We start from the raw sequence: 25,917 nt of genomic DNA, 5'->3' as shown, positions 1-25,917 counted from the left end.
TTAAGTATAAAAGCAAACATAGTTCCAAAGATCCTGTAATAGCACTTCTCTTGAAACCGGAAAGCAAAAACATTGTAAATATGCTGGACTTTACAAAGGGAATTTTTTTTTTAAGAGACAGGAAAGGTAAAATAACGTCAGTATTTTCTTTCTGGGGTAGATTTTTCACCTTTCTTCTTAAATAAGAAAAAAAAACCCTACTCTCTTAAAAAAACATTTATTTATTTTTGGCTGTGCTGGGTCTTTGTTGCTGCGCATGGGCTTTGCTCTAGTTTAGGCGAGCAGGGCTGCTCTCTAGTTGCAGTGGTGCACAAGCTTCTCATAGCACTGGCTTCTCTTGCTGCAGAAGACAGGCTATGATGCAGGCTCAAAATAGCTGTGGCTCACAGGCTTAGCTGCTTCCTGGCTTGTGGGGTCTTCCCAGATCAGGGATCAAACCCGTGTCTTCACTGGCAGGTGGATTCTTTATCACTGAGCCACAAGGAAAGCCCTCTATTTGTATTTAGTATGACGACAAGAACATTTAGATTACTATGTGGCATGCATTATACTTCTGTTGGACAGTGCTATTCCATAGAGCAAGATGACATTATCATGTTAGAATTTACTTACACCTTCAAAGAAGATGTGGGTTTCACTCCAACAACCAAGTTATCTTCTATTACCCGATACCATATCTTCTCTACTAGCTGCTCTAAATCTTGAAAATGGTCTGATAACTTTTCATCAAAGGTACAGACAGGATTTTCTTCTTCACCACAAAGAGTAACAAGACATTCCTTATGGAAAAATATGTTTAAATAACTGATTACAAAAATATACCAAATGTAGCAAAACAAAAATACAATGTAAACCAGTTTTTGGCTGGGCCTTATGGCTTACATATTTTAAAGTAAATTATTATCAATGAAATAGATAATACATAATTCACTAAAATAAAATTTAAAAAACATACAATTAACTATCTACTTGGAATTACCCTGAATATTCATTAGAAGGACTGACGCTGAAGCTGATGTTCCAATCCTTTGCCCCTGATCTGAAGAGCTGACTCACTAGAAAAGACCCTGATGCTGGGAAATATTGAAGACAGGAAGAGAAGGGGGTGACAGAGGATGAGATGGTTGGATGGCATCACCAACTCAATGGACATGAGTTTGAGCAAACTCCCGGGAGATAGTGAAGGGCAGGGAAGCCTGGCGTGCTGCAGTCCATGGGGTTGCAAAGAGTCGGACACAACTGACCGACTGAACAACCACCACCCTTGGATCAAGAAGCATGGCCTAACTGTAAATAAGGCTCTGGATACCCAATACAGAGCCAGCAGGGATGTAACCTTGAGTCCATTTTGAAAAATAATCTGACAATATGTGCCCAAGGCATGCTGAAGACAATGCAATCTTTATTTTATCAGTGACTAACACTAAACTTAGAACTGGAAATTTTTGTATGAATAACACTGATTAAACTATATTTGTGAAAATTTCCTTCATTTTTTTTCATTCAAGTATAGTTATTGCTAAAATTTTCTTCTTTTTCCTTTTTTTTTTAATTCAAGTACAGTTGATGATAAAGTTTTCTTCTTAAAAGTCCAGGCCACACTCACTCACTTCCACACACATATGGATTTATAACACAAATGTAAATAGGAGGAGGAGTAACGATAATAAAAAAAAAACCAAAACACTTACTGAATGCTTACTATATGTCAGGCACTGTTCTAAATGCCATTCACGTATAAATATGTTTAACCATCACAATAACTCTAGTACCCTAGGTTGGTAGTATTATTATCTACAGTTCCCAGATAAGGAAAAGTTGAGGCAGAGGGAGGTTAAGTACCTTGTCCCAGGTCACACAGTTGACAAGAGGCAGAGCTGGGGTCTGAACCGGAGCCAACTGCTTCCAGAGCCCATGGTGCATATTAACTATTACTCTATACTGCCCCTCTGCATGGTAATTACTGAAAAAAGATACGGGCATCTACATTCTAGTAAACTAAATGTGTTCCTAGGAATTTGATACTTCTGCCACTAGCTGTGAGATTTGAGGCAGGGTATTCACCTGAAACAGAAATTTTTATTACCTGCCAGAATAGATTTTAAAGATAACAGTGTTAAAGGGCTCAAAACAGTGCCTTACAGACAGTGATTTCACCGCATTAGTTTCCAACCTTTCTTCCCCTTTTCTAATACCAGCAAAATCACTGGGTTCAAGTAGGGAAGGGAAATGGGGAGACCGAACAATGGCTTTCAACAGCACTTACACGAGGGTCCCCAGGAGATGAGAATAGTAATACAGAAATGCAACATGATGTGCCTCTGTTTCTTACATTAATGGAAGCATTTGGGGCCAAAATCCTCATGTTGCTAAGACCGAAATACAGACAAAAGGCAAAGACCATTATAAGAATGGTAAATCTTAGAGGAAGTCAGAGTAAGGTGTTAAAGTCACCTGAGGAAAGAAAATCTGCAACTTCAAGTGTGCCTATGTCCAGCTTGTCTTGCTTTATCTGTAATTCTGTAATTCAACTATACTGTCTTTCTCTGTATGAAACAAATATGTATAAACACTATTTTTAATGAAGTCAAAGCAGTTTTTGCTAATATTTGACACTACCACACCAGCATAAGTAACTGCAAGGTACCTGAAGAGGTTCTTATGATGGTCAACCACAAGGAAAATAAGAATAAAATTATAAAAAGCAAATAGGAGGACTGAAAAGACATAGCAATTTAGGGACATTAACTAGAGGAATAAATATTCTTAGAAATGAATCATGCAACAGACTAAAAGAACAATCATTATATTAAAGATAAAATTAGGTCACCATTAACACAAAATAAAATAATTAATACATTCTGTTGAAGAAGTCAGAAAACATATACAGTTGTCCCTTGAACAAAAAGGGTTTGAACTGTGCAGGTCCACTTATATGTGAGGACTTCCCTGGTGGCTCAGCTGATAAAGAATCTGCCTGCAAAGCGGAAGACCCAGATTCAACCCCTGGATGGGGAAGATCCCCTGGAGGAGGGCATGGCAACCCACTCCGGTATTCTTGCCTGGAGAGTCCCATGGACAGAGGAGCCTGGCGGGCCACAGTCCACGGGGTAGCAAAGAGTTGGACCCGACTGAGTGACTATACTTTTCACTTTCACTTATGTGTGAATTTTTTTCAATAGTAAATATACGGCACTACACACTCCCCGGTTGGTTGAATCTGCAGATGGGGAACCAAGATTACAAAGGGTGCCGAGCAATGCTACTTGTGAATTTTCAACTGGACATAGGGTTGGAGCCCCTGACCCTGTTGTTCAAGGGTTAACTATAATTCACTTAAGAGTCATTTCTATTCAAACTATACAAATAAGACAGTTTCACAGTTACATCTTTAAAAAAAAAAAAAAAACTTGTTCCTCAAGGTGCCTGACAACTGAGATTTTAATATCTTACAGAATAATTTGCAAATTGGTTAAATATTGGTTTTTTAACCACTTTTCAATGTCATAAAAGCCCACCATTACATAATCCCTGCCATTGTGCTTCCTGATTCACTGAGCAGCACTTTCTAATACATTCCAATATTCCAATTTAAATAACTCTTAAATAGCTTTTAGATTTTCAATTCGTAAAATGAAAAAATGGTCACATTTTTAACTTTACCTCCTCTGCACTTAATGTACTATCATCTTTTCTTTGAAACAGGTTCATTAAAGCCTTGTAAGATTTTGATATAATTTTTTCCTTAAGCAAGAGATGCTGCTGTAATTCCCAAATAGAAATGAAACCAACCTATAAAGCATAAAGAAAAACCATTGTCAGAGATATAATTTCAAATGAAACCAAATATACTAATAATTCAGTAGGTATCTTCTCCAAATTTGCTTATTAATTCATTTTCCTATAGACAACAATGAATACTCAGAGCAAAACTATTTTATTAAAGAAAAATCTCTAATTACAAAGGAAAATAATACAGCAAATAAATGCAATAGCTTACATATCAAATTGAGACAATGTCAGTGTATTCACATGTTTCACAACTGAGTTAAGTATCGATATGAATATGAATGAATTTAATAAATATGCATAAAAAATAAGGACGACCCCAACAAGAAAACTTTTTCTTATTGAAATAATTTCTGCAAAAACAAGATGTATCATTATGAATAGAAATGCTTACTTTTGATTTAATATTTCTTGAAATCTTCTGTTTATATGACCTTCACAGCAAAATTTTAAAGGTAACACATAACAGATCCCAAACTGTCACATGCTTACTTTTGTGCAAATAAACTCGATGCTGGGGTTAACTCTTAACTAGTAAGGGGATAAAATGGCTCTCAATGGGCAAAGAGCAAACTGTTCCTGTTATTATACCAGATAAATAGATATCAGCACTAAGGATAAAACATTCATGAAATATATTTTACCTCTGAAAATTTAAAGAGTCACGCCATTGAACTTTTAGAAGCTGTTTCATTGCAGATGGTGATCTGAGACTGTTCAAGTATTAATTTGGCTTTTAATATAATATGTTTTTCTAGATTGAAAAAAACTAGATACACCCTGTATTTGCCTTTCTTTTAAATTACATTTTAAAACAGATAATTTTTTTTCTTCTATGAACGAATAGAAGTTGGAGAATGAAGACAGAACCCTATCTTACCTCACTGCACAAAATATGTTAAGTGTCTAGCTAACATTTTATTTTATTTTATTTTTCTAGCTAATATTTTAAAACTTCCTATGTTGGCCTAGTTCTGAGGGTTCCACATCACTCACACTCCATCACTCACTGGTTCAGTAATTCATGACTGAGGGGACGTGAGATGTACCTGTCCAAGGTGGAGAACCAAGTCTGAAAATGCTGGAGGGGCAGGGGGTGGAAGAAGAGGGACACACAGCAGGTTGACAATGAAGACCCCCTCAGAAATTTTCCGTGTTCTCTCTTCCTGACTCTTGTCAACATGATCCCAATACTCCAGGAATAAATCGTGAGTCATCAGACTACTGAAATGTTCTACATTGTTACAAGTTTTGTTATAAAACTATAAAATAAGCCCATGACAATGTATTGAAACAACATACAAAGACATCTCACTTTCCCTTCCTAGACCCTCAATCCCACTGGTAAAGACAAAAGACTGTTTACCTTTCCAGAACTTTCCCATGTGTATGTTAGGGATGTTTTCATTCTTCTCCCCAAAAACAAATAAAACCCACCCCAAACCAAATACAGGAGCACACTGTATTGTGTAACACTGAATCTTGCTTTCCTGTTTTTATTGTGACTGCTCTCATATACACAGAAAAGTACATAAGATAAATAAACAATTCACAGACCAAGGATGAAGTAGAAACCACTGGAACCACACTCAGGTCAAAAAAGCAGCACTTTTGGAGCAACCCATGGGCCTTCCCCAATCGAGAACCTCTCTCCACTGGAGGCAACACTACTCTCCCCTTTCAAGATAGCTTCTTTGCTGGTCTTCATCACTTTACCATCATCATATCAACTCCTAAAGAACATGTTTACTTTGCGTGTGTCTTTTGCTTCTGAACGTTTGCAGGTGGAGTCATTCTGTATGCACTCATTTTTCAGCTCATCCACTTCTCACTAGTAGCTGGAGCTCGGGCCTGCCACTGGTCTGCAGCACCCCATCAGCTCACTACCCCAGCTTCCCTCGCCCCCTCCTGCTGGCGGACGTCAGGATGCCCAGTCGTGGAGCATTCCCACCAACACTGTGAACCTTCCTGGACACGTGCACAATGGTCTCCAAGGTCCTGGCCTTGCCTTACCCCCTTCAACGAGTGGCTGGAAAATAAACTCGAGAGCGGAATGAACAGTGAGCCAAACTCCAGTTCCAGCTCCACAAACCACCTCATATTTCTGGCTCTCCATCAGCTTCCCTGTATGCAAAATGGTGGAGAGGGTAGATCTGTTCATCTCTAAAAGGCCTTCCAGCACTTAGAAATGTTTTTGACCACAATGAGAGCTAGTGGTAACATGTGGATACTTGTTTACAGAAATGGCAGTTGGTTATTTTCTGTGAATCATTAATCAGGATGCCTTGTTTCTTCATGTGCTCACTCACCCACTCATGTGGGGTGGCTCATTTTCTTTAAAAAAATTATTTGTGAGATTCAGAAGAGGCCTAGGATAAATGTGTGTTCCTGCAGAGGACTTTACGTTGGTTTTGCTGGGTGACTAGGGTTTGAACTATGGTGTTGGAGAAGACTCTTGAGTCCCTTGGACTGCAAGGAGATCCAACCAGTCCATCCTAAAGGAGATCAGTCCTCGGTGTTCATTGGAAGGACTGATGTTGAAGCTGAAACTCCAATACTTTGGCCACCTCGTGGGAAGAGTTGACTCATTGGAAAAGACCCTGATGCTGGGAAAGATTGAAGGGCAGGAGAAGGGGACGACAGAGGATGAGATGGTTGGATGGCATCACCAACTCAATGGACATGGGTTTGGGTGGACTCCGGGAGTTGGTGATGGACAGGGAGGCCTGGTGTGCTGTGGTTCATGGGGTTGCAAAGAGTCGGACACGACTGAGCAACTGAACTGAACTGAACTGAGGGTACTACTGCTTTAGTTTAAATACAGAATGCTTCCAGGGCAAAAATCGTGTTCTGCTTGTCTCTCTGGGTTCCAGCCTTTAGAGTTTGGTCTGCTAATCTACTCTTATATTAATATTTTCAGCTTTCTGAAGCTTAAAAAAATATATATTTCAACTACCATTTTAAGTTGTTTTTATTATTAGAATTGATTCAAAAAAATTAAGTGACATATTACCAGAAGTGGAATTTCTAAAAGCCATGCTTTCATAAATTAAATTATTTGGCATCACTTAAAGATTGTATTAAAAAGTACATTATCCTTTTTGACAGCTACATAGTATTCCATGATTCAGTTAAATCATAATTGATTTACCATACTCCTAATGATGGATGTTTAGATTTTGACTGAATTGTATTTACAAATACTACTTAACTATTCCTATAAAATCAGTTTTGCTTACATGTATAAGTACAACCTTAGAACACATTTCTAGAAGTGAAATTCTAAGAGTAAAAAGACATGCAATTCACATTTTAATAGCTATAACAAACTTCCTTTCAAAAGACTGGGCCACTTTATATACTCAACAATACTGTTTTAGAACACATTTTATATTAAGAAAATTAATCCTCTGTCAAATTTTACAATTTCCTTTTATAAAATTTGTCTTTTTATTTTACTTTGTTTGGAGCACAAAAGTTTTTAATGTAATCTACCTTTTCCTTTACGGTTCTTTGTCCATTATGATGCTTTATTTATCTACCATTCACATTTACATCTAATGTGTTCACTAAGTATTTAGTGAATTCACTTTAATATTAAAATACTTGCAAAAAAAATTTTTAAGGGCCTGCAAAGTGTAAATATTCACTATCTGGCCCTTCACCAAAAAACTTTGCCAGAGATACAGCAAAACATAAAGGACAACACAAGGAAACAGTCAGACAAACCCAAAAGGAGGGACAACTGGCTTGGCCCCAGCAGTGTCATTTTTTTCAAAAGGAGGGGAGGGCTTATTCTAGAGAAAAAGACCAATGAGACATATAATAATCAAGTGCAAACACTGACTGGATCCTGAAAAAAGCAGCCATATGAAACATTTCTGTGGCAACTGAAGCCCTCTGAATATGGACTGAAGAGTAAATAAAATTAAGAGATTATATTAACTTTCTAAGTGAATAATGGTATTGGGGTTACACAGGAGAATGTTCTTATTTTAGGAAATTCCTGCTAAAACACGTAAGAGTGAAATATTGAATATTTGAAACTTTCAAATACATGTACATACACACAAGTAGAAACACATGAGGCAAATATGATTTTTATAAAGTAACAACAGGGGAATCTACATGGGGACTAGAGATGATCACTGTATTATTCTATGAATTTTCTATATATTTGAAAATTTTTATGAATGAAAAAAGGCAGATTATGTGAGAACAAGCAACGTATAATCACATTTCCATGTAAACTTGTATATATTCATTAAAAACATCAATAAGAATATGCAAGTCAGAGTGTTAAAACTGGTTATATCACAGTAATAGAATTAAAGATAATTGTTAGTCTCTTTTTAATATTTCTTAGCATTAAAGTTTGAGTATTTTACAAGGAATATGCAGCACCTTTGTACACTTGGGAGAAAATCAAAACCTTTTTTAGAGAGCTTTGTATGGAAAACTTGAAGGTAAACTATTCATGTTTGGAACATGTCATCATTCATCATATTTGCTGCTCTTTTAAAAGAGTAACGGTATACTGATCCTAAAACTACAAAATACGTGTTTTCCAAAAGTCAGATGTTTATCTTTTATAAGTTTTATCAAATTTACACAATCTTACTCAAAAAACTATCATTTTAGATGATACGTTTATAAGTAATGTCTTAATAGCTTTTACAGAGGGACCGGAAAAGGAAATAGATCCTTTGAAATACAGGTTTTCCCCACTAACCAAGAAGAAACGGTGTAAAGCAAAGTAGCAATTACCCTAGGACACATCTTGGTTAGGGATGCACCAAATAAATCAAGATAGAGCCCAGGGGCTCACAGACCCAGGTGAAAGCCAAGGCGGCCGGCTGCTGAGAGGCTGAGATAAGGTCCGCAAAAGGAGCTTGGCGGGACTACTGTCGCTGCTTGGGATGTGCGCTGCGATGGCTTGTTGCAAAACAAATGCTGAACACTACTTTTCGCTTTCAACTTTTTTCATAAAAGCAAAACTCCTCTTCAGATTTCTTTTGGTTAGCAAAAAACAGTCTTTGCTAATGGGGGTCTTTCATAAAAGCAAAGTGGCGTAAAGCAAAATGGCATTGAGCAAAGTAGCATAAAGCAAAGTTTTGAAAAGCGGGAGATAACCTGTACCATTTCTTTTTTCCCCAATCACTGTGTTGCTTATACTTTAAGGACCTTTCGTTCAATGTCCTTTCCTTCATTTAGAACAGCACTAATCCAAAAAAAGCAAAAGGAAACAGACACTGACTTGCAATCTTCTTTCCAGAGGTAGGACCACCAAATAATTCTCCTCTTTGTCTTCAAACAGGTCATCTTTACTGCTATCCAATGTTTCACCCTAGTAAACAAAAAAGCACATTAAAACTGAAATTTTGAAATAAACTAAAAAATTCCTAAGATCAACAAAATACAATTAAAGTTTATCTGAAAAGCAGTGTGCCACAATATACACCATTTTCTCCTAACTAGGGAAAAAATGAATACCACTATTACCACCCATGGAACATTTGTATACTGCCTCAAAAAGTATCAGCTTACTAGGTTTTTATAAAATGTCCTAACTAGAGAAAATAAGAATTATTGTCATTTTACTAATAAAAAAACTGAGGCTCAGAGGTATTTAAGATAGGCCTGAAACTTTTGGGGTATTGTTTCTCTTAGGTTCAAGATCTTAACACATTGTGAACTGTTATTTCTTTTAATAAAGCACTTTCACTTGATTTTATTCCTTAATAAATCTAATATCACCATGCTTTATTGGCATAAAATGTGCTCTTCAGAAGCAATGATGACGTTAATTTACAGTATTGTCATGAGCAAATACCAGATACATTATATTTCAAATTTACACCAAAAAGAGTAATGGTATACTGTTGGTATAACATTTGGTTTACAATTGTATAACATTTGTTGAAAGGAAACTCAATATACTATTTAAAAGATTCAGTGTATGTATTTTTTTTTTTTTAGATGTAAGCTTATTTATTGAATAACATGGTGTTAGTTTCAATAAGCAGCAGAAAAAACATCAGTCTTAAACAGACAAACAACAGCAACAACAGCCTAAAATCCAGCTAGCAGATACATCCAATAGTTTGATGTTTGTGGGTATTGCCTTAGGCAAGATGGATGAAAAGTGAAACTATAGTAAAAGTTTGGTTTCTAATGGCTATACAAACTTAGTTCTTTTTGACTCTAGAAATTCTCTTTTTAGTAAACCTCTTTGTATCCGTGTTTTGGTGGTTGCTTTAGGTATTATTCGGAGAAGGCAATGGTAACCCACTCCAGTCAGTGTATGTATTTTTAAGTTCTCAAAGTTTTAAGTATGAAATCAAAATATTTAAAAGGTGGGTCAAAAGTATGAAATAAATATTTAAAGGTAAGTCAAAAGCTTTAAAGTATTCAAATTTTCTAAAATGTTTTTAAAGTAATGTATAAAAAGTAAACAGAACCTACTGAAGAGTTTAAGGTGTCAGGGCCTATTATTTCAAAGGAACTCCAGCAATCTGAATTCAAGGAGTCCTTAAAAAGTAGCAGTACTTGTTCCGTTCCACTTCCAAGGAAGTCATCTATCAGTATTGAACTAATTTTCTCCCACTTGGCAGCGATCTGAAAGAGAGCGGTAAAGAAGGAACAAAGAAAGGAACACATGAATACACATAAAGTGAGCTAAATCCTTTTGCTGCAAGTAGTTCTACTTTGTCATCTTCGATCTTACAAGTAAGTCATGAAAATGGTAGTGCAAACACTAAGAACCAAACTAAAATAAAGATATTGGGAGATCAGAAGACATAAGGAGTCACAAATTTGTAGAAAGCAAGATGCTTATATTTAATATTTTATCAACATTTGTCCAGGGGCTGCCACGTTCCTGATTCCTATATAAAAATTTTATTATAATTTATAAATGTTAACACTTCTCATGACTAACTCCAGTGAAGATTCTTTCTCTAACTGGTTAATTTAAGGATAACCCTCACTCCCATGAGCCTTGGTGGATATGTATTTATGATCAAACCAATTACACAAGGAATTCAGTTGCGTTAGGTAACTAGAAGGTACTAGCAAACACTTTTAAGAGCTCTCAAAGCAGAGTAAGAGTCCATATGAAATTATAATTAATTAATATATCCTGAATTCTGGTAGGAGAGAACATAGTGATTATGTGGGGCTCAGAAGGGAAGAGATCCTAATAGTGGGGCACCTAGAATCATCATAGCCTATTGGAATGATTTGTTAAATTTATACCAGAACGTGAAATCCCAAGTTTAAAATAGAAGACAAAAAATAAAATAAAATAAAATAGAAGACAACTTCTTAAAGATCCATAAAGCTGAAGGCTTCCAGATTGATCCCCTGGAAAACTAACACAGAAAAGGATCAGAAATTCCTTCTCCCTCAGGCAGAAAAGCTGAAACCCCCATGCAGAATCCCAGAAGCATGGATACATCATCTTCCAGGTAGAGGAGAACTTGCATTCAAGCAAGAATACATAAGACTCTTCAAGCTACATAAACAAATATCGATCTTTCCCCTATAAGGCTAATTCCAAAGCAGTGATGTTTCACTCAAAACAGTGAGTTTTCACTCATGCAGGGAGAAAGCTTATTTGTAAACCCATAGCCTCTCTTCTTCCCACCACCCCGCCACAAGTAGCATGCATTATAATGAACCATGCCAAGAGATACTGGTAATAAGAATGCTGTAACAAAAAAAAAAAGAATGTGCTCAGCACACAAACACCACAGAGCTATGCACACATGCATGTACATACACCTGCAATCTCTAGCTCCAGAAGAGGGTTGTCCAAAAGAAATATAGGTGAATCACCAACACAAGGCACATGCATGACTTTCAATTTTCCAGTAGCTAATCAAAGAAAATTCTCTAGTAGCAGTAAAAAGGTGATTTTACTTTTAAAAGGCATTTTAGTCTATCTAAAATGTTATCATTTCAATTCAACAGAATCAAGAAAAATTATTAATATTTTACTCCCACTTTATACTAAGCCTTTGAAATCTGCTGTGTATTTGACATGGACAGCACATCCTAAATCTGACCAGCCACACTGCAAATGCTGAATCACCACCTGGAGCCAGTGACTACTGACCATATCAGATATCACACCTCTAAACATACTGGCCTCTTTCTACCTGACAACACACCACTACCTGTTTCACACATACTTGACAAGGATCTCAATTTTGAAATGCCTGCTACAAAGATACTTGTCACAACTTGCAGAGATAATTTCTACTCAAAAGAAAAAGCCTAGGAGAAAAGCTAATCATGTTTTTCTCCACACTCAGCTCTCTCTTTCAAGCCCTATCACTGGATTAAGGACTAGGGCCTTCAAGAAGCATTGATCTCAGAACACAGTAACCTTGATTTTCACTATTTATTCTAATTTATGCTTATTTGTAGTTCACCTATCTTTGTAAGTTGCCTTAATTCCTGTTTGTAAAGAAGTAGTAAAAGGACAGATGGATGAAATCCATAGCCAACCCAAAGGAAGACTGCATCTGATGTTTTCTCCCATTTGGGGGCAAAACCATCCAAGGCACCATTTTATTACTCAATAATGTATTCATTTTACTATTTAAAACCTCTTGATACCACAAACAGGAAATTCCTTTCACTAGGCAATGAAAAAAATATTTTTCCCCTTACTAGTATGTTCCATTCAATTACAAAACCTTCTTTATTTACTTTATTTCTCTTAACTGCTAAACGAAGTGTAATTGCTCAAATGCAATTACTTCCCTTAACTCAGGTTTTCTGACACGATTATTCCCCCTTTTATCTGTAGATTCTTAACCTTTATTCTTGTTGCTAAAGTAATCAAGTATTTTACCATAAGCTACATCAAGTTTTCTTTTTAAGTAGGTATGTACAAATAAACACCATGATGGGGACAGGAGCTGTGAAACTCCCAGAGTGGCAAGGTATCAGAGACAATCTAGAAGCACTTAACTTGTAGGTATCAGCTCCCGAACATTCAGTACTGAGCACTTGAGAATAGCTTAGAAGTACGGAATCCCTGAAGAGGTAGCATAGCGATTGTCAGTAGAGACGAAGGTAAATAACCTGTGGAAAGGCTGGTGGTCTAGCGTAGAAAAAGAATCCTAGGATACGATTTCAAAGCAGGGAGCCCACAAGTTACAGGCCCATGTACAAACAGTGATGAAGTCTTCTGCCTTGGGTAATGTGTCGGTGGCAGAGCTCTATGGTGTCCGAGCAGGGGACCTATTTCAAGTAAGAGAGGACTATTCCACTGAGTGAAGGAGACAGGAAGTTACTACTCCTTAGCCAGGTGAAGAGGGAACCTTAGGTAAGCACCATTGCTGATGACAGCCCTAGCCCTCGTCCAACACAATAGTAGCTACCACTTTCTGGGCTTCTTTTGAGCACCAGGTGCTGTCCAAGTCACTTTACAATGTCATCTTATTGAATTCTCCCCTCTTCGAGGCAAGATGATCCCAAATTCATACAGACAGAAAATGAGTTCACAAAAAGCAAATACCTCCCTTAAGGTAACACTAGTATGGTGTTCATCTGGGATTGAAACCCAAGGTTAAGAGTATTCTTCCCACTACTCTGACCCCAATAAGGATTATAGGCTTCACTATTAACAGATGCTTTTCCCCACGACACTTCTTCAAATGAAGAGTAGAAAAAGACAGAAAATGCTACCTTCCCACAAAACCTTGAAATAACAGTGTGATGAGCTTTTAAAGATTGCTTTCAAAATAAAAACAGGACAGTTTTCAAATCATTTTCCTTTTGAGAATTTAAGTCCTTTGTGTGTTGCAGAGGTTGAACATGGTCAACCTGGCAATCAAGGTAATCTACAAGGAAAAGTCTCATAAAACACAATTTCAACCTATTTCCACACACACAAACACACGTATACACATTCAAATTAAAGAAAACAAGCCTTTCAAGCTTTCTGAAACACTTATCAATATTTCATATCAAGGTGATAATACAATGAGAGAAATTTTAACTGAGCTTCTAATGAAATGGACAGGGCACACCAACTAAGGCAGTATCTGCTTCTCATTTTCCAAAGTAGCACAAGAACTTAAAAAGTTGTATAATGTACTAAAAACTGCTTTGGAAGATCTCAAATTATTACCACTTCAGCACACATAACTGAATGTGCTGATAAACATCTTATGCCAGGAGGATGCAATGTTAACAAAACATCAGGGTCAGAGAGATATTATTGGAGACAAATAATTCCAATCCTCCAATTTCCTTTTCATTTTCTACACTTTTTTTACTTGTTATTGAACGTTCAATAACAGTGAGTATTTTAAAGCAATTTCAAACCTTACATTAAAAGACATGACTATTTATAGATAAAATGTGAATGCTTTTTCAGAGAACAACTCTGAGTTTCAAAATGTAACATAATGCAATTCTCTAAGCAACATTTTCTAGAAAAATTAACACGTTGCTTTTCTCTGGAGAACCATCATTTGTCTCTAAAGGGACAATGACAGGTTTCAAGGAACTCCTCTAGATTTCATTTTAAGTTTAAAACGACAACTACCAACTTTTTCTTTTTTTTTCCAACTTTTTCAAAGTTCAACAACTGATATGAGTTTTCCAGAAAGGCTTATGGTCTTGCTCTAAGTAAAAATACAAGTCCAATTATTATCATATTATGAAAATTAGAAACAGGGTAAAAGACAAATAGATAATAATTGTAGTTATGTATTCATGTATTTCCAAATACTCAAGGGTTTTATGACTCAAAATGGCAAGGCAAAACTTATCAAATAACATTCAGATAATCATTTTAAGAAAAAGGAATGCTGTTAACATACATGATTTCCTTTTAAGTGCAGGACTAAAAATCAATTTGGACAATAAGACTCTAGGATGAATCCTATGAAGCTTAGGGATGCTTAGTAGGTCTAAGATGATGCCAACTGAATGATTATAAGTACCATACCTGAAAGCTCTTTTCCAAAACAGCACAAGCATCGTTGGACCTAAAGGATATGATGAAAAGGAGGCCTTCTTCACCTGAATCCACAAGTTGAACTGCACAAGGATCTCCAAATGGAAGCTGGCACACACTTGTAGGAGTCCCATTTAGGAATGAAATCAGCTGATTTTTTCGAGTAAGGGCAATCAGTGACATTCTTAAGTGGTCATTGACAATCTCAGTTGAATAGACATGCACAAATGTTATCATGCTGGTATAAGCAGGAGGGATAATGTATGTATCACTTATTACTTCTGCCCTTTCAAGAGAGTATGCACAAAAGTGGGTATTCCAAGTTTCATAATCAGATTTTGAACACTTTGGAGTGCATTCTTCTGCAGATAAGTAACATCTCTTTGGTCCTAACAAAACTATACCTAGATTTTCAATCTCCCCTGCCCACTCAACAGAGGAAAAGTTCATAGACACAGTGACAACTTTGCCAGTTTGAGAAGAGATATAAAAGAATGTCTGATCATGTCTCCATAAAACTAAAGGGCCATTAAGGACCCTTATACTGTCCTTCATCTCATAGCCTAGTCTAAAACTCAAACACTTTTCAAATTTATTGGTACCATGAAGAAACAGTAGAAAATATTTGAAAATGTTCTCTTCTTTAATGCACTGTATCATAACATAAGGCAGATTAATTCCAGTTCTGAAATCTGAAACACAGTCGCAGCACATAATTTTTAAATGAGAGTATTCTTCTTTTATGCTAAAGAATCCAGTGGATTTCTGAACAAATCCCTCTGGTCCTCTTCCAAACACCATTCTTCTGACATGTAACACAGGTATTGTTTTAGGCCCTACATCTACAAACTTTCCTTCAGACAAACGAAAAATAAGGACTTCTCCATTATAACAGCAGAACCTTTCTTGTTCATTAGATGACATTGCTTGTTTGCCAGTGAATCTACAGTATCAAGTTCAATTTGTGTTGGTCCAGTTTTTGAAAGTAAGTCAATTCCAGTTGATGCTTTTAAACCTAAAAATGAAATGAGGAAAACTGCCACTAAGTAGGCAGAGCTGAAAAGAAAACACATGTTTTAGTTAGAGAACTGTTACACAGGTAACTGTAAACGTTGTCAACATTTTTTAGCTTTTTATGCGAGGTTAACAATGTCACAGTTATGAAAAACTGTCTCATTAGCGCGATCTGCAGCAACATGGATGGACCTAGAGACTGTCATACTGAGTGAAGTCAGACAGAGAAAGGAGAAATATCATATGACATCCCTTATATGTGGAATCTAAAAAGAAATGATACAAATGAACTTATTTACAAAACAGAAACAGACTCACAGACTTAGAGAATGAACTTACAGTTGCAGGGCAGGGAAAGGATGGGGAGAAAGGATAGTTAGGGGGTTGGGGACAGACATGTAGACATGAAAATGGATAACCAACAAGGACCTACTGTATAGCACAGGGAACTCTGCTGAATGTTATGTGGCAGCCTGGATGGAAGGGGGCTTAGGGGAGAATGGATACATGTATCCTCTGCATGGATCCCTGTCTTGTTGTGACAAAGGGGCTTGCATAATTCAATGAAGCTATGAGCCATGTCGTGCAGGGCCATTCAAGACAGACAGGTCATAGCAAAGCGTTCTGACAAAACATGATCCACTGGAGGAGGGAATGGCAAACCACCCCAGTATACTTGCCGTGAGAACCCCATGAACTGTATAAAAGGCCAAAAGATATGACACTGAAAGACAAGTCTCTCAGGTTGGAAAGGTGTCCAATATGCTACTCGAGAAGAGCGGAGGACAACTACTAATAGGCCCAGAAAGAACGAAGCGGATACATGTATATGTGGGGCTGAGTCCCTTAGTTGTCCACCCGAAACCATCACAGCATTATTAATCAACTATGTGCTCAGTCGTTTCAGTCGTGTCTGACTCTTTGCAACCCTATGGACTGTAGCCCGCCAGGCTCCTCTGTCCATGGGATTCTCCAGGCAGGAATACTGGAGTGGGTTGCCACACCCTCCTCCAGGGGATCTTCCCAGCCCAGAGATCAAACCCATGTCTCTTGCATTACAGGGGGATTCTTTACCCGCTAAGCCACCAGGGAAGCCCGATGTGTCCTGCAATTCATATTAATTCTTGCATACTCCAATATAAAATAAAAAGTTTAAAAAAATCTGTAGCCCAAATATCATTTCTGTAGAGCCCTTAAAAAACACAGTTTGCAAAGAAGGCAAATAAGTACATCACAGAAGATAAGTGAATTTGTTAACAGCCTCTATTAAAAGGTACAAGTGCTCCATTATAAAGAACTGCAAACTTTCCGGCTCAGGGAATTTCAAACATACAGTCCTAACCTGGTTTCTCCCTCTATGTCTTAGCCCCTCTGCAATGGCATCTCAGTCAGTCAAGGATTCATATTAGATTGCTCCCATAGCCCAGGCACTTGGGTTTCTGTCTCCCTGAGAAAGGAGCATCTACAGACTTGATGGCCAAAATGAAAGAGCAGTGAGGTGGGGGACTGGGGCGGGGGGTGGTAGAAACCAGGAAATGCTGTAACATGACTTTTAAAAAAATCTTCATAGGAGTAATAGAAATAAAATTTAAATCTTATTTTGCAAAAGCAATGCAGTTTTACATCCTAAGGAAGTCACTATTCTTATTCAAAGTAGAAAAAAACAGAGGATTAGATATTGTAATGAACACAAGGATTAAAAAATTGCCATAAATTGTTCATGCTTATTATATGCCAGGTACAATACATGCATTATTTAATACTCACGAATATTCTTTTAAAGTAAGTATTCTTAATATCCCATCTTTTAATTTTTAAAATTTATTTTAATTGGAGGATAATTACTTTACAATATTGTGATGGTTTTTGCCATACATCAACATGAATCAGCCACAGGTATACATGTGTCCCCCATCCTGAAATCCCCCCTCCCACCTCCCTCCCCACCCTATCCCTCTGGGTTGTCCCAGAGCACTGGCTTTGGGTGCCCTGCTTCTTAAATGAGAAAACTGTATTTTAATGAAGGTCAGAAAATTTTCCAAGGTTACAAAGCTAATCAGCAATAGCACTAGATTTAGAAGACGGGCCCTCTGGCTCCTGACCCTATACTTCTAACCACTACATTGTCCTGGCACGTATTCCCTTGCTCTGAAGACTGGTTGTAAGAAAGGCAACTTGAGATAATTAATAAGGCAGAATAAAGAACAAAGGAACACCCCCCTCCATTGAATCCATGTGAGAAAACACGTAAGTAAAAGATGGTGAAGTCTCTTCATTCACTGGTTATATATGCTGAGTCACTCCTGTCACTTCAATTCACTTGTGTCCGACTCTTTGCGACCCCATGGACTGCAGCATGCCAGGCCTCCCTGTCCATCACCAACTCCTGGAGTTTACTCAAATTCATGTCCATTGAGTCAGTGATGCCATCCAACCATCTCATCCTCTGTCGTCCCCTTCTCCTCCTGCCTTCAATCTTTCTCAGCATCAGGGTCTTTTCAAATGAGTCAGCTCTTTGCATCAGGTGGCCAAAGTATTGGAGTTTCAGCTTCAGCATCAGTCCTTCCAATGAATATTCAGGACTGATTTCCTTTAGGATGGACTGGTTGGATCTCCTTGCAGTCCAAGGGACTCTCAAGAGTCTTTTCCAACACCACAGTTCAAAAGCATCAATTCTTCAGCACTCAGCTTTCTTTATAGTCCAACTCTCACATCCATACATGACCACTGGAAAAACCATAGCTTTGACTAGACGGACCTTTGTTGGCAAAGTAATGTCTCTGCTTTTTAATATGCTGTCTAGGTTGGTCATAGCTTTTCTTCCAAGAGCAAGCATCTTTTAATTTCATGACTGCAGTCACCATCTGCAGTGATTTCTGAGCCCCCCAAAATAAAGTCTGCCACTGTTTCCACTGTTTACCCATCTATTTGCCATGAAGTGATGGGACCAGATGAAGCGGCGGCTGCGTGGCTCTCGAGCAACTGTGAGGAGATACCCCATGTCCAAGAACAAAGGAGAAGCCCCAGCAAGGTGGTAGGAGGGGCAAAATCATGTTTAGAATCAAACCCCATACCCACCAGAGACGCTCAGAGGGCTCAAACAAACTTTGTGCACACCAGGACCCAGAGACCCCACAGAGACTGAGCCAGAACTGTGTTTGAGTGTCTCCTGCAGAGGTACAGGTCAGCAGTGGCCTACCACATGGGCAGGGGCTCTGGATGCAGTAGACCTGGGTGTGGCATAAGCTCTCTTGGAGGAGGTCGCCATTAACCCCACCATAGAGCCACCAGAACTTACACAGGACTGGGGAAACAGACTCTTGGAGGGCACAAACAAAACCTTGTGTGCACCAGGACCCAGGAGAAAGGAGCAGTGACCCCACAAGAGACTGACCCAGACTTGCCCATGAGTGTCCAGGAGTCTCTGGCAGAGGCGTGGGTCAGCAGTGGCCTGCTGCAGGGTTGGGGGCACTGAGTGTAGCAGTGCATGCATGGGACCTTTTGAAGGAGGTCACCATTATCTTCATCACCTCCACCATAGTTTGGCCCCAGGAGTCACTACTGTAACAGTTACTAAATGCTTAGCATATGCTAAGAACCATCAGAGCACCCTCTGAATGGTGGGCCTGCTTTTCCTTAGATGCGTGATTTATTTTATTTTTTTTAGATGTGTGATTTAGAGCAAGTTACTTAGTCCCTTTATGCCATCTGACATCCACATCTGTGTAACAGGGTACGGTAACAGTGCCAAACCTACAAGGTACTAGAATTAATGAATAGAACTCGCTTGAAATAGAACCTGGCCCATAGAAAGTGCTAGAAAAGGCTAGCTACTATCATTCTCATCATCATGGCTAGCTGTGGTTCATACAGCACCTAATCTTAGAAACATCAGAGCAACTGTATACTTAATGGTTTGTGAATGCTGAAAGGTCTCTTGTCACTTTAAATAACTCTAACTCATACTCTCTCTCTTCTCTTATTGTGGATCATTTACACCAGGAAAATAAAGTACTTTAGAAATAAATGAAAATGAGGTCATGTACAAGTAAGTAATATAGTTTTCCTCTTTTGAATGAGAAGCAAACTCCAAAGGCTTAGGTTTTTTCTTTTATTATAAAAATCTACCAACAATCCAATTAGAAAAAAAGTATCACTGAACCATAATCTATTGATTTAACTTAATGTAGCCTGCATTTTATTAAAATGACTTGATTTACAGGCAATTCTACTTAAAAGTATATTAGATCATTCAAATTGGAGATGCTGCACCTTATTGTCGAACTTCCAAAATACATCACTTGTGGTTTTAAAAGACCCTCACAAATTTCTTTGAAACTGCTGTCATCAAGAAGTGGCACTTTAAATCTCCTCTCCTTCAGTGAGGCCTGGTCATCATGACTCATTTTGAGGCACAGAATACAGGCACAGAAGAAGACTGGGTTACAGAGCATGGTGGCTTCCTCAGTGATCTCTTCCTTGGATTATTTGCACTGGGGAAAATCCCCTGCCATATCGTTAAGACACTTGGGCAGCCCCGCGGAGATGCACACGCAGCAAAGAACTGTGGCTTCCTTCCAACAGCTAGCAAGGGACTGGGGCCTTTTGCCAAGAGCCGTGTGAGTGAGCCTTCCTGGGATCACATCTCCCAGCTCCAGTCCAGCCTTCCTGAGCCAGAACCACCCCTAAGCTGTTCCCAAAAACCTGGTCCTCAGAAATTTTAAGATAATGAATGCTTGCTGTTTTACATTGCTAAATTTGGGAGTAATCTGTTACACAACATTTCTTTTCACATCAAATTTATGATATTGTTTTTGAGAATTTCTAGAAGAATTACTGAAGCAACTGGAGATACTGGCTAGTACAAGCTAGCAAAAGCCAAATGACTTCCTGGCTTGTTAGGCAACTCATGCAAAGATCTGGGGAAACAGGTATCCCAGAGCAGCTTCAGCTTTATCAGTAAAGCAGACAGGCAGTGAAACCAAAAGTGTAGCTTTTACTTGTGAAACTATGTTTTACTTGAAATTGGTTACATTACATGAAAATGTATGACTAATACTTTCTTTTTTTCAAATTTCCCACAGACATCTCAGACCTCTTAGGAGACTTCTAACAGAGTTTCCTATTTTGGCACTAAATGATACTTTTAAACATTATATGTTCTGAGGTAAAGATCCAAGAACTCATCGTCTTTTACTACCTACTCACTTCAACAGGTCTTGACTTCCTAATACTAAAAATAAACAAAAATAACTTGCATCCAGAAAAGGATTTTGTAATTTTAATTTTAAATGTCACAACTAATGGGTCATCAACACAATGCTCTGGTTTACCCACACCCAAGTGTGGCAGGAGTAAAGAGGACCTTAGTGCTAAAAGGTCAGTAGAATCATCCCCTTCAATAAACTTGAGAGTATGTATTGTTGCCCCTTCATAAAGTGAAGAGTTAGGAAAATCGGGCACCTTATGTTGTATTCTCTTAATGCTATCACTAAGTTCCTTAACTTAGAAACTTCTTCCTTACAATTTTCTGTCCCAGTTGTGTCTGTGATGGTTCAAGCTTTCATCCTTGATTTAGGCTGCAGCAAACGCCCTTTAATCAGCCTTCCTTACTCTAGTCTCTCTCTCCTCCAATATTTCCATTCATTTATGCTACCTCGGTTATTGTTGTAAAACACAAACTTATCTGGTCCCTAATTCAAAAGTTTTGCATGCACCTATTGTGCTACTCCCCCACCCCCGCCCCAACCAGCCCCCAAATCTATGATTTGTGTCCCTGAACTACGACCTGGAAAGATAGAAGCTGAGTAATAATAGAGATAAAAAGTTGCAAACCACTGCTGCAAGCTTTCAGAGTGAGCTCCAGGCAAAAAGCAAACTTATTCTCATGGACTTAGATTCAAATAGATTTAAAAACACAACTGTTATATGAAAGGCTATTTTTCATTTTTAAGTACTACTGCAAAAACATGCACATTTTGAAGATAAGCTATTTTACATGGATCGTCTTCAGAGCTAAAAATCAGACGCTAAACTACTAATTTATAAAGATAAGTTTTTTTTCCTTCAAACTTTCTATAATAATCTCAATGCTACTGAATTCACATATCTGTGAATATGTTTTATTTTATACTAATGCAACATCTACATTAAAGGTAAAAGTTCTGAGCATATGTTCACAAGACAGAACTTTAAAGCTATGGAATAAGTGGTAATATTCATTTTTAAGATGTAAATAATTTGGAAACAAGTGAAACTAAGGTTCAATGTAGAGGTTCTTAAACCAATATAAACAAGTCTTGATTAATCAAATCAGGACACCAGGCTTAGTATTCTAGCCTATTAGTCATTTGACTTTTTACTTAGTACTCTTACAATAGTGGCTGCAGAAAAAAACAGGTAACTCAAACCAGTTAAGTTTTACCTTCAGTCACAGCTCTGGAGGAGGCTGGGGGAAAGAAAGAAGCAGGAAGTAAGATTTGGATGCAGATTATTTATAAAATACTAGGCAGTTAATTTGAGCTTTTCCTGTTCTGTATCACCACACATCAAAGTTGACTGTATATTTTACACATAAAATGAAAACAGATGTATATTAGAAAAATGATACATGCTAACCTAAACATAGGCAACAAATTATCACCCTTATCCATCCTTTTGTCTTAGTCTCCCAACAAATAAACAATGTTACTGTTAAATGTTAGTAAATACATTTGGCATTATAAGTTTCAGAACCAGGTCTGGTACAGGAAAATCCTAAAAGAGCACTATATTATATATATATGAAAGCTATAAAATTCTCTAAGAAACCAATCGATAGACTGTGACCAGTGGAAAGTGTCTTTGGAATTCTACCTTTGGGAAAAAGGTAGAATTACGACACTCAACTGTAAACTTCACCTAATAATATTAAACATAATAGTATGAGCATAATACACAGAGATAATCATTTTTCCAACATACAGGACATTGTTTACCTAGTAAATTAACTTGGCTACAGAAGAGGTTCACTGTTAAAACTTCTTCTACCTATGTAACTAAAAGTCATTTGTTGAGGCCTGCCCAGAGTCAAATCTCCCCTTTCCCAGAAACACTTAGTGTGTCTGAAATGTGGATGAATGTGATCCACTAAGAGAATCAGGAAAGATTAAAGGTTCTTGATGCCATACTAAGGACTTCTAACTTTCTCTAAGGAATGTTAAACCACTGAAAGATTTCAAAAATAGAAACCACAGGAGTGTACTTCTGAGTAATAAAGATCCTGGTGACAGTGTTGAAGGCAGGGGAGTGAAGTGACACTGGGGGTGGAATCATAATTAGGAAATAATTACAAGGACTTAATTAAAGGGAGACTTTGGAAGGCAGTGAACAGAAATGCATACACCTAGAAATTTCATTTCTAGATATGAACCCAGAGAAATAATCCTACATAATAATGAAGACTTTTTTCTGGAATGTTCACCATGCTATTTTTTTTTTCCAAAAGCAAAAACTTCAATGACCACCAATAGGGGAATGAATAGATATGGATGGAATAGCATACTATAGCTAAAAGGAATGAATTATATGTGTATCATTGAGCCTCTTGATGGAAGGTGAAAGAGGAGAGCAAAAACGCTGGCTTAAAACTCAACATTCAAAAAACTAAGATCATGGCATCTGGTCCCATCACTTCATGGCAAACAGATGGGGAAAAAAATGGAAGCAGTGACAGATTTTATTTTCTTGAGCTCCAAAATCACTGTGGATGGTGACTGCAGCCATGAAATTAAAAGACGCTTGCTCCTTGGAAGAAAATCTATGACAAACCTAGACAGCATATTAAAAAGCAGAGATGTTACTTTGCCGACAAAGGTCCATCTCGTCAAAGCTATGTTTTTTTCAGTAGTCGTGCATGGATATGACAGTTGGACCATAAAGAAGGCTGAGCGCCAAAGAACTGATGCTTTCAAATTGTGGTGTTGGAGAAGACTCTTGAGAGTCCCTTGGACAGCAAGGAGATCAAACCAATCAATCCTAAAGGAAATCAACCCTGAATATTCATTGGAAAGACTGATGCTGAAGCTGCAATACTTTGGCCACCTGATGCAAAGAGATGACTCACTGGAAAAGATCCTGATGCTGGGAAAGACTGAAGGCAAAAGGAGAAGGGGGAGGCAGAGGATGAGATGGTTAGATAGCATCACCACTCAATGGACATGAATTTGAGCAAACTCAGGGAGATAGTGAAGGACAGGGAAGCCTGGTGTGCTGTAGTCCATGGGGTTGCAAAGAGTCAGACACAACTTAGCGACTAAACAGCAACGTTGTGGCTTGATTTCAAAAATCAAATGAAAAAAGTTGCAGAAATATGTATACTATAGTATATTATGCATCAAAATCAAAACAGATACAACAGCATGATATACTTTGTTTACCTACAATGGCTACATTCCCTGACTGCTTTTTCTGCGCCAGACACTGTTCTAAGCAGTTTGGACTAATGCACTTATTCCTCAGAACATCCTTATGCTATAGGTACTATTATCCTCAGATGGGGAAACTGAGACATGAAATTTAAGGATCTTCACAAAGGCCTGCAGATTGGAAATGACAGAGACAGGATTCAAACATAGGCAGCCTGGTCCAAAATGAAAAAGCAAAGGTGTAAGGATTCATGACAAATCCCAGTGACTGTCTATTCTGGAGAAGAAGGATATCAGAGTAGGGGAGTAGAGCCATACAGAGACTTTAACCATACTTGAGATACTGTTTCAAGGATATATTCAAACACAATATTACAAATAAAATGAACACAATGTTCATTTTCCCCCATAAAAAAGTAAAGATACAAAAAAAGTTTGGGGAAAAAGATGCTCAAGTGTCCATCCTGTTTGACTATACCTGGTGGGAGTATGGGGACTGTTCTTTTCTTCTTATAATTTCTTTGCAGTTTTCTGTTGCAACAAGCAAAAATATCTCCAGACATGGTCAAAAAGTCCCCTGGGGGGCAAAACTGCCTCAGGTGAGAACTATCTTAATACATCATGCAAAATGCCAGGCTGGATGAAGCACAAGCTGGAATCAAGATTGCCGGGAGAAATATCAATAACCTCAGATACACAGATGACACCACCCTTATGGCAGAAAGTGAAGAAGAACTAAAGAGCCTCTTGATGAAAGTGAAAGAGGAGAGTGAAAAAGTTGGCTTAAAACAACATTCAGAAAACTAAGATCATGGCATCCGGTCCCATCACTTCATGGCAAATAGATGGGGAAACAATGGAAACAGTGAGAGACTTTATTTTCTTGGGCTCCAAAATCACTGCAGATGGTGACTGCAGCCATGAAATTAAAAGACACTTGCTCCTTGGAAGAAAAGCTATGACCAACCTAGACAGCATATTAAAAAGCAGAGACATTACTTTGCCAACAAAGGTCCTGTCAAAGCTATGGTTTTTCCAGTGGTCATGTATGGATATAAGAGTTGGACTATAAAGAAGCTGAGAGCCGAAGAATTGATACTTTTGAACTGTGGTGTTGGAGAAGACTCTTGAGAGTCCCTTGAACTACAAGGAGATCCAACCAGTCAATCCTAAAGGAAATCAGTCCTGAATATTCATTGGAAGGACTGATGCTGAAGCTGAAGCTCCAATACTTTGGCCTCCTGATGCAAAGAACTGACTCATTGGAAAAGACCCTGATGCTAGGCAAGATTGAAGGCGGCAGGAGAAGGGAACTACAGAGGATGAGATGGTTGGACGGCATCACAGACTCAATGGACAGGAGTTTGAGTAAACTCCAGGAATTGGTGATGGACAGGGAGGCCTGGTGTGCTGCAGTCCACGGGGTTGCAAAGAGTCGGACACGACTGAGCGACTGAACTGAACTGAACACGCTTTATATCTTTAAACTTTATATAACTGTTTCAAAGATTTCAAAGTTAAATCTTTTAAGTATCTCACACTCCAAGTGAGAAAGATGCTGCAGAAGTGAAGGAAGTTGCAAGTGAAGTAATTACCAAATAGAGAAAGCACTAGGAATAATCTAGTTGTCATTCCAGAGAAAGCGGTGAACAGGCCTGGGGATGCCCACTTCCTAACCGCTCTTCCGCAATAACGGCGGAATAGGGGAGCCAAGCCCAGCCCCGCTAC

At 38.1% G+C, this 25,917-nt stretch overlaps 1 protein-coding gene across 2 annotated transcripts in view; it reads right to left on the bottom strand.

Moving 5' to 3' along the window:
- The window catches only part of FANCB (FA complementation group B), a 30,285-nt gene that overhangs the window by 4,077 nt on the left and 291 nt on the right, over nt 1-25,917 (bottom strand). Inside the window, exons 2-7 of one of the 2 annotated variants that reach the window (XM_070462614.1) lie at nt 22,209-22,232; nt 14,762-15,826; nt 10,255-10,407; nt 9,047-9,136; nt 3,664-3,792; nt 613-779 (exon numbers count right to left, since the gene is read on the bottom strand). In XM_070462614.1, the coding sequence (XP_070318715.1) occupies nt 613-779; nt 3,664-3,792; nt 9,047-9,136; nt 10,255-10,407; nt 14,762-15,694 (1,472 nt within the window). In that variant the 5' untranslated portion in view covers nt 15,695-15,826; nt 22,209-22,232. The remainder of the gene's footprint in view (nt 1-612; nt 780-3,663; nt 3,793-9,046; nt 9,137-10,254; nt 10,408-14,761; nt 15,827-22,208; nt 22,233-25,917) is intronic. The other variant, XM_070462615.1, reaches the window with a different exon arrangement.

Source organism: Odocoileus virginianus, unplaced genomic scaffold (genome assembly GCF_023699985.2).
Source record: "Odocoileus virginianus isolate 20LAN1187 ecotype Illinois unplaced genomic scaffold, Ovbor_1.2 Unplaced_Scaffold_6, whole genome shotgun sequence".
NCBI lineage: Eukaryota > Metazoa > Chordata > Mammalia > Artiodactyla > Cervidae > Odocoileus > Odocoileus virginianus.
Note: the sequence above shows the minus strand (reverse complement) of the source record. Positions and strands in the feature narration are given on the sequence as shown.